The sequence below is a fragment of the Passer domesticus genome, chromosome 7 (assembly GCF_036417665.1).
Source record: "Passer domesticus isolate bPasDom1 chromosome 7, bPasDom1.hap1, whole genome shotgun sequence".
Taxonomy (NCBI): Eukaryota; Metazoa; Chordata; class Aves; order Passeriformes; family Passeridae; genus Passer; species Passer domesticus.
In genome coordinates, this window is record NC_087480.1 from 44,962,726 (window position 1) to 44,977,906 (window position 15,181).

Below are 15,181 nucleotides of genomic sequence, written 5' to 3' on the forward strand. Positions count from 1 at the left end.
AAATAAATTATTACATTAAAGGAAAAAACAAGGTAAAGGAATTCTTTAAAGCTGCATTATTATAGCCTATAATTCCACAGCAAGGCAGGAACTTTGTCGCTGGTTCTAGCAAGCTAATGCACTAACAGAATAATTAATGGTTCATCATTCTCTACAGTTAAGATTACTGCAGTCTACTGACTGACTAACTTTACCAAGGCCCATTAAGTAGAAAATACCATGCCAAATCCTATAGTTTAAAAAAAAAAAATCCTTCTTTCTTTCTTCTTCTCTTCTGTATGGTTGGAATCACACTAGTAGGCTAGAGCTGCTCAGCTCCCCAAGAAACCAGGAAGGTAAGAAATACTACAGATGTCCTTATATATGCCTGTATGTGTGTGTGTATAATATATATATGCACATGTATGTATATCTATATATACACACACAGCAGGACTACAAGACATGGGAAAGACATGGGATATTCGGCCTAATTATTTAAAAGAAAATTTGTTCATCTCAGCAAATCTGAGTTTCAGGTTGTCTCAGTGTCTGGAACAGTACAAGGACTTCAGCCTCATCCCTACATAACACGGTTAAACCTTTTGAGCAGTCTTGCTCACTGTAACACGTTTGATACTAGGAAATCCATTTCTTGAGATGGGACTACTGGATTTAGATTCCTGTTGGCAAAAAAACTCCACAATTCATTTTTTCTCATGTTTTGACAGACGTACATGTTATCTAAGCATAGAATTAGACAAATTATCTGGAGTAAACGAGAGTTTGAAATCACTGCACCCTAAATCCTACAGATAGCAGGATCTTATTAATCTTGTCATGCTGCAATACTAGAAAACATAGGGAAACATATAAAGAATCAAATAAACTGTTTTTGTAAAATGGCTTATAAAACTAATTCTTAATGTAAAACATTAAAAATGGCAAGCTACAAATAGTTGTATGAACTATTATTCCTGCAGGACAAAAGTGCCTTTCATAACACATTAAATCACAATAGACAGAAATATTTTTAAGTGTATTCACTTACCTTTGAGGTTTTCCCCCAATTTCTAGTTAGAATGCTATAAGGTTTTGGTTTATTTCACTTAATACTGTATTTGCCACTCAACATTATCTGATCAAAGATCATTTCCGAACTTCTCCAACCAGTATCGTTGCTCCACCAGAGAAAAATGTAATGATTCACAAAGAAATAAAAGTCAGCAACTGCCCTCTGACAAAATACCAGAATTATTTTAAAAATCTGAAATTGAGTTTGGAGAAACACCATGACTATCGTAAAGTTTTACTAACAATCTGAAAACTCACATTCCATGGAGTGTAAGAAGTTATTCATGAATCTCATTTTTAGTAAAATTTTAATAAAAGTGATGCTTTTCACATTCTGAAGAGCTAAAAATACAGAAACTTATTTACATTTTGTAACAACAAAAATGTACAAATTACTATACAAAATGCATTACCATCGCATGAAAAACAAGTTTTTGAAAGTTCTAGGAGTTAGGACATTACTAAGTCTGTATTTTCTGAAGAGATACCACTTTAAAGACTAAGTATCCATAACTGAACAGTGATTTTCTTCAGATTAATAAAAAATGCTTTCATGACAATTATGACTGTCATTACTTTTAATTTTGGCTGATACAAATATAACCTCATAATAAAAGCTGCTGAATTTATAACAAGTCAAAGCCAATATATACTCTTTCCCTTGAGGTTTTTGCCACAGAAATTTTCAAAATGAGAAAAGTATAGAAACTTCTTTTTAAGGAAATAAGCCTGGCAAGAAGAATGTAAGCTACCCTTTTATAAACCCCTATATTTATACACAATCAGACAATGCAGATGTTTACAGTTATTTCAAAATTACACATATGGCAATCACTGTGTGCTATCTGATACACGTGGAAATAATTCAGCACAAGCTGAACACACAGAATGGCAAATTTCAAGTCACATTTCTAGTTGAAACACGCAAGCACATTCTGATACACAAAAGGAAATCTGACACACTTTTATTTTAGAAAAATATGGGACATCATATTGTACAGATGAAAAACGTAACAGATCAGCTCAGTCAGACCCTGAACTACTGCTTAAATCACTGGAAACAGTCACATCTGTGCGTTTGGGTGCTCGAGCTGTAAAAAGATGCTGATGCACAAACTTTGATTATGGATGAATAGGATTCTATCAGCACTTCAGATTGGGTGATCACTGCAACACCTGGAGTATAACTCAAATCATATATTGGGTGTAATTCTAATAAAATGCATTTTATTTAATGTATTAAGTCTTAATTCAAGCCCCTACATTATACCCTGACCTTCAAAAGCTGATAGCTATTTACTGATTTGAAAGCCACCCAAAGGAAGACATCAGTTCACAAGGTATTCTGACATCAATGTGCCTACAGTGGTTGTACTGGAAAAGTGACTGAAAAATGCTTTCATTTGAATGCTGACAGCTTTTACCGAATGCTCCAGGATCATTCAGTTACTCTTAAATGGCAACTGTGTGAAATCCTATTTCTAACTGAAAGGGAAAAAACCCCACAACAATCAATTCAAAGTAATATACAGAAAAACTACTGAAGTGCCTAAACTGTTCTAAGATTCATTTGAACCCATGAAACTGAAAAGGTGAAGTATGCTGTTCTCAAGCATGTATGGTCCATGGATCTCATGTGAAATCCTTTGTTACTTTCACCCATGAGTGTACTGTATGATTAGTAGAAAATCTTTAGCACACACAAAAAAAATGGAAGATGAAACTTGCAGCAAGAGAGCATGGCAAACCTGAGATCTATTAGTGCATAAATCTGCTTAAAAACTAAAAAGATAGAAAGAGAGAGCTAACAAACTACAATAAAGGTTATGTCTTTAAAGCAGTAAGTTATAACAGGGTGGGAAATGTTTAATTTGCACATATGCCTGCAAAGGGGTCACTGTCTGAAAATAAAGAGTTGGTATTTTTCACAGCATCAGATTTATGGTAAAAAGCCATAAATAATAGTTTTTATATTATGCTTTTCCCACCCTGGCAGAGAATAACATGAATTTAGAAGCACAGTAGAAGTGAAAAACAAAGAAGAGAAGAGATAGAAAGCAGCAGAGAAAGACAGAAAAGGTGAATACAGAGCTACAGAAGTGTTTATTGAGCATGCTACAGAGGTAAGCAGAGTACACACAAAATGAAATTAAACAACCATCAAACCTCCCAACTTTGTTAGAAAATTAATTTTTAATTGTGCCACTTCCAAACTATACTGAATTTTACAATTCTAAAGATGTAAAAACTCAACTAATAGAAAATATACATGACCTTTTATTTCTACATAGATAACAGAATCTATGAATCTTGAAACTAAGTACATCAATTTCAAAAAGTATTGGTCATTTAAACAGAATCAAGGTAACAGTTCAGACTGTCAGTGAACTGCTTTCAAATTAACTGGATCTGCAGATTCTGAGCCATATTTGTAGTAAAGTCAGATCAATTCCTAAATACAAAATATTTTGAAGAGATTTATTAAAACTGAATATTACAATGCAAGGTAAATTAAGACTAAAGGCACATAAACTTTGGTCCCACCTGGTTGTCAGTTTTAGAAAACTGCCACAAAATTTCCTGCAAGCATTTGCAGCGAACTTTCTTCATCATTGAAAAATACATGCACCATTTCCTGAACTAGCTTGACCAGTCTGTACATGCTCAGAAATCCACAACCATATTCCATATCTTAATTACAAACTAAAGATGGCAATATATATTGAAATGCACGTAAGTCATGTCAACTTCAAAAACATCTACGAAAAATATTCAGCCACAAACAAGACATTACTTAGTGCTGACATTTATATGATACATCCCACAAGAGTGTGTACAAAAAGGTTAAGATTCCACAATGCTTATCACGTAGGGCTCAAAGTCACAGAAGTCACTTTTTGTCCTTTAAGAAATTAATATTCTGTATCTTGTTAATTTTAACTAATGCCTACATTCATAACTGAATCTAGACCAGAACAATGAAATACAAAGGCTTTTTTTAAAAAAGAACACATAGCAAAAAGTAGCAAAAATCAAATAAAATAATTTTTTTTTACTTTTTCAGCGTAATGCATCTTATCCAATTAAAAAGAAAATAAGTGACAAGCCAGCAGATAAAGAAATCTATCAAGCAGGAGAAAACAAAAACTTAACCTTTTTACACACCCCTGCCTAAACATATTTAAATTATCATGTAACAATGTGCCCCAGACAACCAAATTTGCTTTTTACTAGTTATGCAATTCCAGCAGTACTAATTTTCCTTTTTAAGGCACGTACGTCAACTAAGTTGAAAAAATGTGGTATCAATTTGAAATCCTTTAAACAAAACAATGGTTTATCTAAACAACAGTTGAACAGTTGAAAAGCAGTTAACATCACTGCCTTTTTTTAATCATTTTTTTTAAAACAATCAAGGAATGGTAACAGCATGAAAAAAAATAAAAAACAGAAGACAAACTCTGGTCCCCACTTTCCTGAACAGTCAAAAGGTGACAACACCAAACAATGCAATACACCTTCATTCTCTATCTGCCTTTTTAAATAGTTGACTTAGAGAAAGAAACTCTCAGATGATGACTTTCTCCCAGATTGTAATTGTGAAGATCAATCAAAGCCTGAATAGCTTCTTCTACTGTTGACATCTGAAGAAGTGCCATCTTGTGATCTCTTCTGAAACAAAACAATGGAATTAGGAACTCGAACACTACAGGGGTTGCTCCTAATTTGCAGGGGTTTGCTATTTGATATGTATTTTTTCTTAAGATGTGCTGCAAAACTCTTTTTTTAGAGCTATGTGCAGAAAAGGTACTTACTGAAAAAATTTAAATGCTTTCACAGTGCCTCCAGTGTTAGCAAACAATGTGCGTAGATCCTCTTCTGCTACTGATGGTCTACAGACAGGGAGCAAATAAGCACAAGCAGGAAATCATTAGTCAGCTCAGTGTGCTGTGATTCACATAAATATTATCAGATTGCTGACAGCAAGCACTTACGGAATATTGGACAGATGAAGTGTTGCAGAAGGAGGGAATATATTTTGGAAGTTTTTGGAACCAGGTTTCTTGAAGCGGTGCAAAGGTGAATTACCAAAATCTTTAGTCAGCCCTTGGTCATCAAGTCCCTCTCGAGGTAGTTGTACTGTCTGATGTTTAGAAAGGGTAACCCGAATGATCTTTCCATACATTTTTTGTCCATTAAGATGGCTCATGGCTGAAAAAGACAAGTTTACTCAATTGAGTGCTACTGTTCAACAGCTTGTTGTACATCACACATGCAAAGAAGAAAAGCACTCAAGCAAATCAAAGGGTCAGTATGCTAAAGGACTAGAATCAAGAACTAGGTCTGCAGACTCTTTGTCAATATTTAATTTTACTCAGGGATCATCATATTTGATTCAGCTGTTCAATTCATTTAGGGTACTCATTTAAGTGCAGACCTTCTGAACACAAGTGCATGCAAAAAGATTTTGGATCTGGTGGATAACCAGGATAAGAGACAGACTGACAAATATAAATACATTTAGTTCACCTGATCTTATACAGCCTAATTTCCAAGTACTTAGACTAATGGGAATATAAACAGAAAACTAATCTTACCCAGCTGTGACTGGTTTCCATCAGCCATCTGTATAAGAGCACTATCTTTCTTATTGTATAAAATCTTCACACGCTGCACATCACCATAAACACCTTTTCAAAGTCAAAAGTAACCCAAAAGGAAAAGTTCATTTTAAAGCCAGCCACCTAAGTAATATATTTTGACATATCAATGGAACATTCAGACAGCAACAAGATCACTCGCTCAAACTCAACACACTCACAAATGAATAAAGGAGATAAAGATTTTGAATAGTGAATTTTGAAAAGAATAATTTCTGATAAACCCTCAAAGCTATGTGAATGATATAAAATTAAAGACCATGCAAAATATATTAGCATGCATTAAAAGAAAATCTGTGTCTATGGAGAGATTTAAACAGCAAAAGAAAAATAGCAAAAGATTTACTATTCAACTTTAAGCCAAAGTGCTAGCTACAAATAAGAATTAAGGTGAAACAAAAAAACCAACCAAACAAAAACCATAAAAACAAAACCAAATCAATAATAAAAGTATAGTGCTAACAATAACATACCGAAGAGGGTAAACAGACTTTGGGGCGTAACCATCTTTAGAAGGAGAGAAGAGCAAGCAGCGTAAGACAAGAAGAGAGAAGAGTCGAGGAAGAGCGGAGATGAACAGATCATCCATAACGAAGGGTGGTTCCCGCAGAATGGTGAGGTGGTCATGGATCATGGTTTCAAGGCGGTTAATTGGGGCAAGTTGGTCCGAGGAACATTTTGTTCAAGCACAGAAGCATGAACATAGGGAATGAAGACAGGGAACGTAGACAAAGACGAGGAGAAGGGGAAGACAGGGAAGGGTATGGGAATTTGGGTAAAGACAAGGAAAGGGAAGTTGAACACACAGGGAAAAGGATGAAATGGGGGAGGGAATACAGCAATGCAGAAGAAAAAAAAATAAGGAAGTGGGGAACAAAAAAAAAATAAAATATAGGTCAGTACATAGGAAATGTAGGAATTTGGTCAGAAAATGGTTGGTTTATGTACTGTACAAGAAAAACTGAGTAAAATGTAGTCACCCAAGACAAATATGGGTAAAGTACATTCATATCAAGAGTAAACTACAGCATTTCATCTCAACATGAAAATAAATTAAAAAAAGCATGCAATAGAAATTTTAAAATTTAAACTTTAACTGCGTAAGCATGGCTGGTTATGAAATGCAGGCAAAATATCTTTCAAAATGGCACTCTGATCTGAAACGTTTTAACATGCAAGACTGTGGATGACAAAATAGTACTAGATGATAAAAAAAGCTTAATGATTTACAGTGACAGAGGCCAGTTAAAAATGGAACAGCTAGACTGATACAAACTTCCCACATTTCATACCAGCTTTCACAGCCATCAAAATAAATGTAAAGGACAGTAAAAATGCAAAACTAAATCCCTTTAGATTTCAGAGTTAGCAAGAAAGATACAGTTAAGGTGAAAATGCTTTGCCACCACTTTTTTTTTTTTAAGACAAATGAGTAACTGCAAAGAAAAAAAAATTACTAAGACAGACTGGAAGAGTGCCTCGTCAAGATCTTTGGGAGAACCTTCAAAGAAAAATGCGTTAGAGTAGTTCACATAAATTAAGACTCAAAAATGTGAGATACAAGCATGAAATGAATCAGCAAACAATTAGAAACAAAACACAAATTCTAGTTTACATGATTACAGTTACAAAAGAAAGAATAGTTGGTATTCAAACATAAAGAAATTACCAAATTTTTCTTATAAAAAATAGGTAGCTGACTGTCAAAGGATATTTTAAGTTGTGAGCTACCCAGGAACAAAAATGTATTTAACAATGGCGTTAAAATAAACTTTGGGGATTATCAAAAAAACAGCAAAAATACTTTGAGCTTAAAATCCAAATGTAAGAGGCCAAATGCAAAGAAATTATAAAATACTGACAAATGAAGTGTGACTAAAGAGCGGGGGGAAAAAAAAGTAAAATTGTTTCACTTACCTCTTCATTTAAATTGCTAACCAGAAGGACTGTGTTGCCACCAGCTGAAACTCCAGGCATTCCCACGCGGCCAGCAGCAGCAGCTGCAGCTGCAGCAGCAGCATTTGGAATAGCCAAAGGACTCAGAGCTCCTGGAACAGCTGCAACAGGAAGCCCTAATTTTAAAATAAAGCATATTTTACGAAACACACACAAGTCATTTTAAAAAAAAAGTTCCTATATCAGTACTAGAGCTGTATACACCACTCTACACAGCAGACAATACCACTGTAACGTCATCCAAAGGGTTGTGAAATGGGTTGTAAATTAACGTAACAGAAATGCATAAATTTTTTTTCAGATCAAGTCTGAAAAGTTATGAGGTATAACTTTATGAGGTATAACTATATATATAGTACTTTCTATTCAAACAACAATTATTGTGCAGCAAAACTTTCCACTGCACTCCAAAATGCTTGAAGTGTCTAGTTTATCAAATGGTCTAAAGTAATCAGTAAGAATAAACACTATTACGTGTTTGTTCAGTAATCAGTAAGAATAAACACTATTATGATGCTCTCTGCATCATTATATCTTTATTTCCCATCATCATTTGGGAGATGTTCCTCACTCAACTTGGTGCTTTTCACTAAATCTCCAACAGTGCAGTTGGCCACATGAAGAGGTTTACACATCTCTCACAACCCTAGCATGAGGGTGGGAGGCAACTCTCTAAATTCAACATGCTCTGTGACTTTAGTAATCCAGTCCTCTGAAGAAGCATGTTACCCTCAGCTAAAGCGTCACTTGTGCCTTTACATTTTCCTCTTCAAGGAAACTCGGACCCTGCAGAGAAACGCTGGTTTTGTCTGCTCACGTCATTGGGGTGTGAGTTGAGTGTGCTACTCACAGGATTCAGGAAAGGTTCTTGTGATACATTTGCACTATACATGGTTTATATAGGAACAGCTTTATTGTATTTGATCAACACTGCCATTTGCACATCATGCAGGGTTCAGTAAAAGAGCAATATTGTATCAAAATACTTTTCCAGGATAGTAAGGCATGAGAGATGCCCACCTGAAGGAAATACAACTTATTTTATACTAGGTCAATAGCAATCACTCTACATTTTAGAAAATGTCGAGCTACCCGGTCTTCTAGTATGTCTAGACATCTCTCCCTAACCTTAGAAACTTTAAGCCAGTCCAGCATTTTCAGGAGTAAAGGAATCTAAAGAAGACCCGTGCAGTTTTTATGGTTCATTCCATAGCTGGGCACAGCACAGCCAAGTAACTCACACTTTAAAAGGCAAAATTCTTCATAGCATCAGACTCTCCCAAGGACATTCTTTGCTCCCACCAAAGAAGTTAAAAACAATGATTTATTAAACACCATTCCTATAAAAGTATTTTCAATTATTATCCTTCAAAACTGTCAGCAAGAATCTCAAAAAGGGGCACGAGTGGAAAGCGCTAACAAAGAATGCCAGCAATGACAGCAAGGGATAAAGCTGTGTGAGCCCTAAGCACAGTAGTGTATTTCCAGCACAACAGTGTATTTCCAGCTGCTATATTAAACAAATATCTAAATTGTGATTAACGTATAGCAGTATTTGCTATTTTAAGTACTTCTTATGTAAAATATTTTGTTTGTTGTGGCTCAGTACAATACAGCCGTTGTTTATCCAAAGCTTTTTTCTGTGACATCTGTAACTTTTTTTTGGGGGGGTTGAAGAGGAGGGAGACTATATCTATTGTTTCATATGTGAGGTGAAAAACAGAAGAAAAAGAAATTGCCTCTGGTCGTTCATTTGAAACCAGCTCATTTAGTTCACTAGTAATTTTCTCATTCTTTCAAAAAACATTAACACTCACTGAATATTGTCCAGTTTACAGACTCAAAGATTTCTGAAACTTTATTTCATCACAGGTGAGGATGTAGTAGATGAATGAGTGATGATGCATGCAGGCTAGACCATCTATTTGATTGATATGTTTTTAACTGATTACTTAGCATACATAGATCTCATTTTTTGAAAAGGTGAGACAAATTACAAAGCCACAGCAAATAACTGTGGAACAGAATTCTTGGTCTGCAGTCTCCACTATACTTTGATTTGCCATTCTGATTAAAGCAATGAAAAGTTTTTTAATAAATAAAAATAAAAAGAGTCTCTATTATGAAAAAGTTACCACGTAACACTGTTTAGGACTTGTATGAAACTATTTAGAAATGTTAGCTACGTTGTCAACATGATCTACTAGTATTAGAAATCTTTGTCATTAGCTTTATTTTAGCTTCCAACAACTACAGATAACAGGCTTTTGTTTTTTTCAAAATATTAATGGAAACATACAAATATCATATACCTTCTTTCCAGACTTTTGAGGCCTTTTCCACAATTAAGTTAAAATACAACATATCGCATTATTTATTCCCTCTCAGTTTATCCTTTTGTGTAACCTCCAAAATGCAAATTGTTAATGCCATTTTCATAGTAGGCAAATTGAAGCTATACTAAAAATATATTATCAACTTCCATGAAAACCACAGGCACTAGTAATCATCTTAATGCAGGTAAGTAAAATTGACCAAGGACTGGGTTTATAGACCTGTTAGGAACCCTTTTCATGGCTCTCTGACTAGTCCCTGTCCTACTTCCTACAGCTTTGGGGGAGACAGCAGCTTAACATCTCTGCTTAACAGCTTACAAAGCTGCAAGAGTTACATCATCAAGTTACATTTACTGAAGTGAAGCGTTAACTTCACCCAGAAGGAAACCGAGATATGTTTGGTTTAGACTTAGTGCAGATTTAAGCACCAAGAGCAACAAGATTTACATCCTGTCACTAAAAATCAAGCAACATAACTGTGTTGAACCTAAATCTCACTTTTCACATATGGATTACAGTATATTCCTAGAAAGCCAACAACAAAAATTGCACACAAGTTTTGTACAAGTTTGCAGCATATAAAAGTGTAACATAAGCAAAAGGAAGAATTGAGTCCTTAATGCATTTTCTGTCCTGATATACATATAAAAGATCAGCTACAGCAAGAATTTCTACAGCAATGCCACACGTCCATCTCATGGTATTCTTTCTGAACATGCAAAAGAACTTAGGAATATACTAAACTCAAACTGGGGCTCCACTCTTTCACGGGGAAATATGCTCTCTGAGAATCCATGTGAATAAGGCACAGCAGAAACTCAGCATATGCTGAAGACCTCTTTATCAATACAGAAAGAAACTGTATCAGACAGAAGGAAATAAACATTAAGGAGGAAGGTTGTCGTTATCATTCTGCCATACTTAACACATCAGAGTTTGCCAACCTCCATGACTCTCTCAACTTCTAAGTCTTCCCACCCTTCTCCTTTTGAGCATCTTAATAAATACAACTACAAATTGTATGCACAAGTATCCATTCTGGTTTTTGGTATTTTTCTATCCTTTGTCCTCTTATTTATTACATCATTTATATTTTGTGCCTTTTTATACAGTAAGCAGCCCAGAACAAGAAACCTGTTATTCCATATTCAAATAAGCACCATTCCTGTTATGACAATTATTCTAATGACTAAGGCATCAACAGTACTATGGAGTCTTTTTGTAATATTTTTCAGCTGGAGAACTCAAGTTCTGTAAGAACAGCAAAAAAGTCAAGTAGAAAAAAATGAATAATAACAACAACAAAAAATCCCTGTACTAACCATCCCCATTTGACAAAGGATGAAGAGTTAACAATATACCAAACTCACCCAACTGGCCAGGACCATACTAAGAAGATGTACCCAGCTCCCCTAAGTCACTTTTGAAACATTGAATGTTTTTATGTAAGAAAAAGCCAACATGTTATAAAATCTCCACAGTTCATCAAAATAAACATGACTGACTTCACCAATGCTGAAAACGTTTCACTGCTGCAATGAAAGTCACTCAGATTATGTACCTTGTATTTTTCTACTGCTTAGAAAAACAATGCATGCATGGAGGTTCACCCAAGGAGAACAAATTAAAATATTTAATTAGTTATTGTGACTGTCATCTTCATAATATTTTTAGAAATTATTTTTAATATATACAAAAGAATGAGTGATTAAAATCAAAATGTTAGAAAACTCTGTAATTTTGCAGATAAAAATCAAAAGTATCTAAGTGACTTTCAGGTCTATAGTAGTAGACCATAAAGTCCACTAAGTCACTTGGATAACTGCAGAAAGCACAGTAACCCCAATTAAATATATCTGCAGTAATGCAATGATGCAATCACAGAGTGTGATTTCACCATGCCAAGCAAATTAAACCTGTTAATTTGATGCATGCTGTAAGTATTATAGACAAGGAAATACATTAGTAAGCCTGAGACTAGAAATCAACTTCTCAGGATTCAGGAAAATGTCATTTAGAGTTACATAAAAAAATGTATTTGGCACTGTTTTATAGCTCATGAATCTTTACTCTCTCCTCTCCTAAATGTTGTGAGTCTCATTAATAAGCAGATTTATTTTGCTTTTGTCTACTTACTATTCACACTGAAGCCTCATGCCTGTGTTCTAGTCATTACAGGCTAACAAAACAATTACTAATTGCTTCAAGGGTGTCCCTACAGCACTCATCTCTATGGTGTCAACTTCTACATGAACATTCATCCACCTTCCCAATCAAAGCATAAAATGAGAGATTTCAATTTTTAAATTATGGAAAGTTAAAGGAGAAAAAAGAAAATTAACTTTAGCTAGTTTTTTTTTTTTTTTTTTCTGAGACTTTAGATTCTTACAGTATTTTTTTACTTTCCAAAACTTTTGCTGCAGCTGCAAGTGATACTGGAAATGTAAAGTCAAGTGCTCTGGAATTTGGGGGAATTGACTTTGTGTTGCATACTTTACAAAAGTAGATATAAAATGTATCCTTCAAGTAACCTGATTTCAGAAAACTGGCAAATACAGTGCAACATTCAGCAGTCCTAACTACAATATTTACCTCTTCCTGGGTTCACATCATTCACTAAGTGCCTTCTATCTTTTGTAACTGAGAGCAGAGGCCCCTCTTTCCTAGAGTAACTCAAACTTACTTCAGTTTGGCCCAGACTGTACAAAACCCATGAAATCTATGTTGTTCTTATGTTTTCTTCAGAACAAAAATGGGAAATTATCCAAGAAGGAAAAAAGAAAATTACTAAGTGGGAAGAACAATGATCACAAAATAATAAATCAGCTTGTATAAAAGTAATGATTCTATATCTGAGTGCTATTACATTTTAAAGAGTGAAAGGTGTTCTCCCCAAAAAACAATTTGACAGGAGTAGGAGCATGCATTGATTATTTTGGTAATAGTCAGAAGACAGATATATCTGTACCTTTTTCAGAGCATTTCACCAACTTCTGATGACCTCAAAGGCTGACAGGATATATAGAACTCCTATAATATATCACTAGAAGTGCAACTATAGATTTTTTTCTTTTGTTCACAGAAACTACAGGTAGCATGATACGGTTGGATATTTTAAGCAAAAAGCATAATCCTTCCCCCTTGAAGGAAACCAGCAAAATGTTAGTTTCATAATCTGATATTACAAATAACCATTAGCATGAAGAAATCATGCAAATCATGTTAAGACTCTCTTAAAAACTAGGTGGGAAGGTGGGCAAGGTAGCCACAGGAACATATAAAAGATGGAAGGACAGATTTTGGGATACAAGCTGAACTAACTTGACTTTTTCTAGTACTTTTTGAATTTGTCATTTTGTCATGCAAGTTTTCATTCATTTTTTGCAGTACTTCTAAAGACAATATAATTATGTTACTACAATTCAGATCACAATATAGACTGAACAGTGAATGGGCCTTTGGACACCATTGTAATTTGTTAGAAGGATTAATTAATATTGTCATGAAGTGGCTTTGCAATACAGAAGAAGAACGTCAACATCATACCCAGAAGAGAGGTCTCCTTGGCAAATGCTGCAGCAATAGCTGGGTCCAGCGTTGGCTGTCCATCGCCAGACGGAAGGTCAGGACGAGTGTAGTCCCTGCTTTTGTCGTTGTTGTACTTGACATTCAAATTCACCAATTTGGAAAAATCAATTCGTAGGGTACAGCAAGCATTATAAATATTTTGACCGTCTAAGGCCTGAAAAAAAGATCACAGTTTATTTAAAACACACACAATACCAGTTGGTTGCACAAGGTTGGGGTTTTTGGTTGTTTTATTTTAAACAAGGTCAGTGAATAGATATTTATCTCTCTTACTGTCCAGCTTAAAACCAATTAAAATGCATTAACCTCTCAACATGATGCCAGGAAGGTCAATGTTCCCTTCTTATCCAGAAACTGGTTTTATGCACCAAAGGCGGAATGGCCATTTTAACACTGTCAAACTTAAATTTTGTCTGTTGAATACAGCTAACTAACCTGCATTCCACAGCAGAGCTTAAAATCAGACATAATGCCAAATAGATTTCTCAAAGAAAAACAAAAACAAGAATCTTAAATGGAAAATCTAGACTTAACTACCATGTTAGACAGCCATCTGTTAAAGCATAAAATATACATTATTCCTGCATGCTTTCCTTCTCTCCTTAAAGGTAGTTAGTGCCAAAACTGAGAGAATACCAACTTTAACTGCTAACCTGATGTAACTAACACTCTTTTTTATAAATCCCATTTTCACAATTAATTGGAACTTCTGAAAGACTGTGTATTAACATGACAGCTATGAAAACACTTTTTAAAAAAATCCAACATATATATTTACACACATATATATGTTTCCTCCATCTCCCTTATTCACCAGGCAAGTCAATACCTGGATTTGAGCCCATTTACATTTTGGGCATATTTTCCTTTCACTCAAAGCACTACCAGTTAAATATGGGAGACTTAAAAATATAGAAACTTTTGTAATAAAATCAGTCTAATTCTTAGGGAATGCTAGGAAGTGACGATGCAGCTCATCTAGCATTCAATCTAGTCATTATGTTAAATATAGCTACCATATATATATATATGTATATATGCACTGAAAATACCAAATAAAGCTAATTTTCAAATACACAGATCAGATCTCTTATTTCACTGTTTGGACTGAAATGTTAGACTGAAATGTACCACTTCTGGACCTGAGCTAGCTCTTGCAGCTAGCAGGGTTACATCTGCAGTGCACTTGCCAACACATCCAGGTTCCGGTAGGGCTTTCTATTTTGAGCTCAGCACTGCACAAACCTTGTGTGCCTGCTATTTTCATACAGTGATGCATCTGGAAACTGAACATCTTGCAGACATCCCTCTGCTAAGTCTGGGCCAGCAAGGCTCTCCTCACAAAGCTTTCTCACACCTGAAATCTCCAGGACTCACAAAACCATTTAAAAGAACTAACACTATTAGTCAACATAAAAGAATGTGATAGTCAATGTAATTATTTTGCCATAGTTTGGAAGTTCTAAAAACATACAGAACAAAAAACTTAACTGGAAAATCTAAGCATCCACAAATAAGAATTAAAGAGAAACTCCTGTGCTTGAAATTCAGCTTAAAAATGCTTTATACAATATTTCAAAAGCAAAA

The 15,181-nt window shown here is 34.8% G+C and overlaps 1 protein-coding gene across 8 annotated transcripts in view; it reads right to left on the bottom strand.

The window, feature by feature from the left end:
* Positions 1-3,227: 3,227 nt before the first annotated feature.
* PTBP2 (polypyrimidine tract binding protein 2) overlaps positions 3,228-15,181 on the bottom strand; it is a 44,718-nt gene continuing 32,764 nt past the window's right edge. For 4 of the 8 annotated variants that reach the window (XM_064428167.1, XM_064428163.1, XM_064428170.1 and 1 more), the window contains 7 exons: positions 13,553-13,748; positions 7,632-7,786; positions 6,188-6,221; positions 5,652-5,744; positions 5,049-5,265; positions 4,869-4,946; positions 3,228-4,725 (listed from right to left, as the gene is read on the bottom strand). In XM_064428167.1, the coding sequence (XP_064284237.1) occupies positions 4,593-4,725; positions 4,869-4,946; positions 5,049-5,265; positions 5,652-5,744; positions 6,188-6,221; positions 7,632-7,786; positions 13,553-13,748 (906 nt within the window). In that variant the 3' untranslated portion in view covers positions 3,228-4,592. The remainder of the gene's footprint in view (positions 4,726-4,868; positions 4,947-5,048; positions 5,266-5,651; positions 5,745-6,187; positions 6,222-7,631; positions 7,787-13,552; positions 13,749-15,181) is intronic. The other 4 variants (XM_064428168.1, XM_064428165.1, XM_064428164.1 and 1 more) reach the window with 3 other exon arrangements.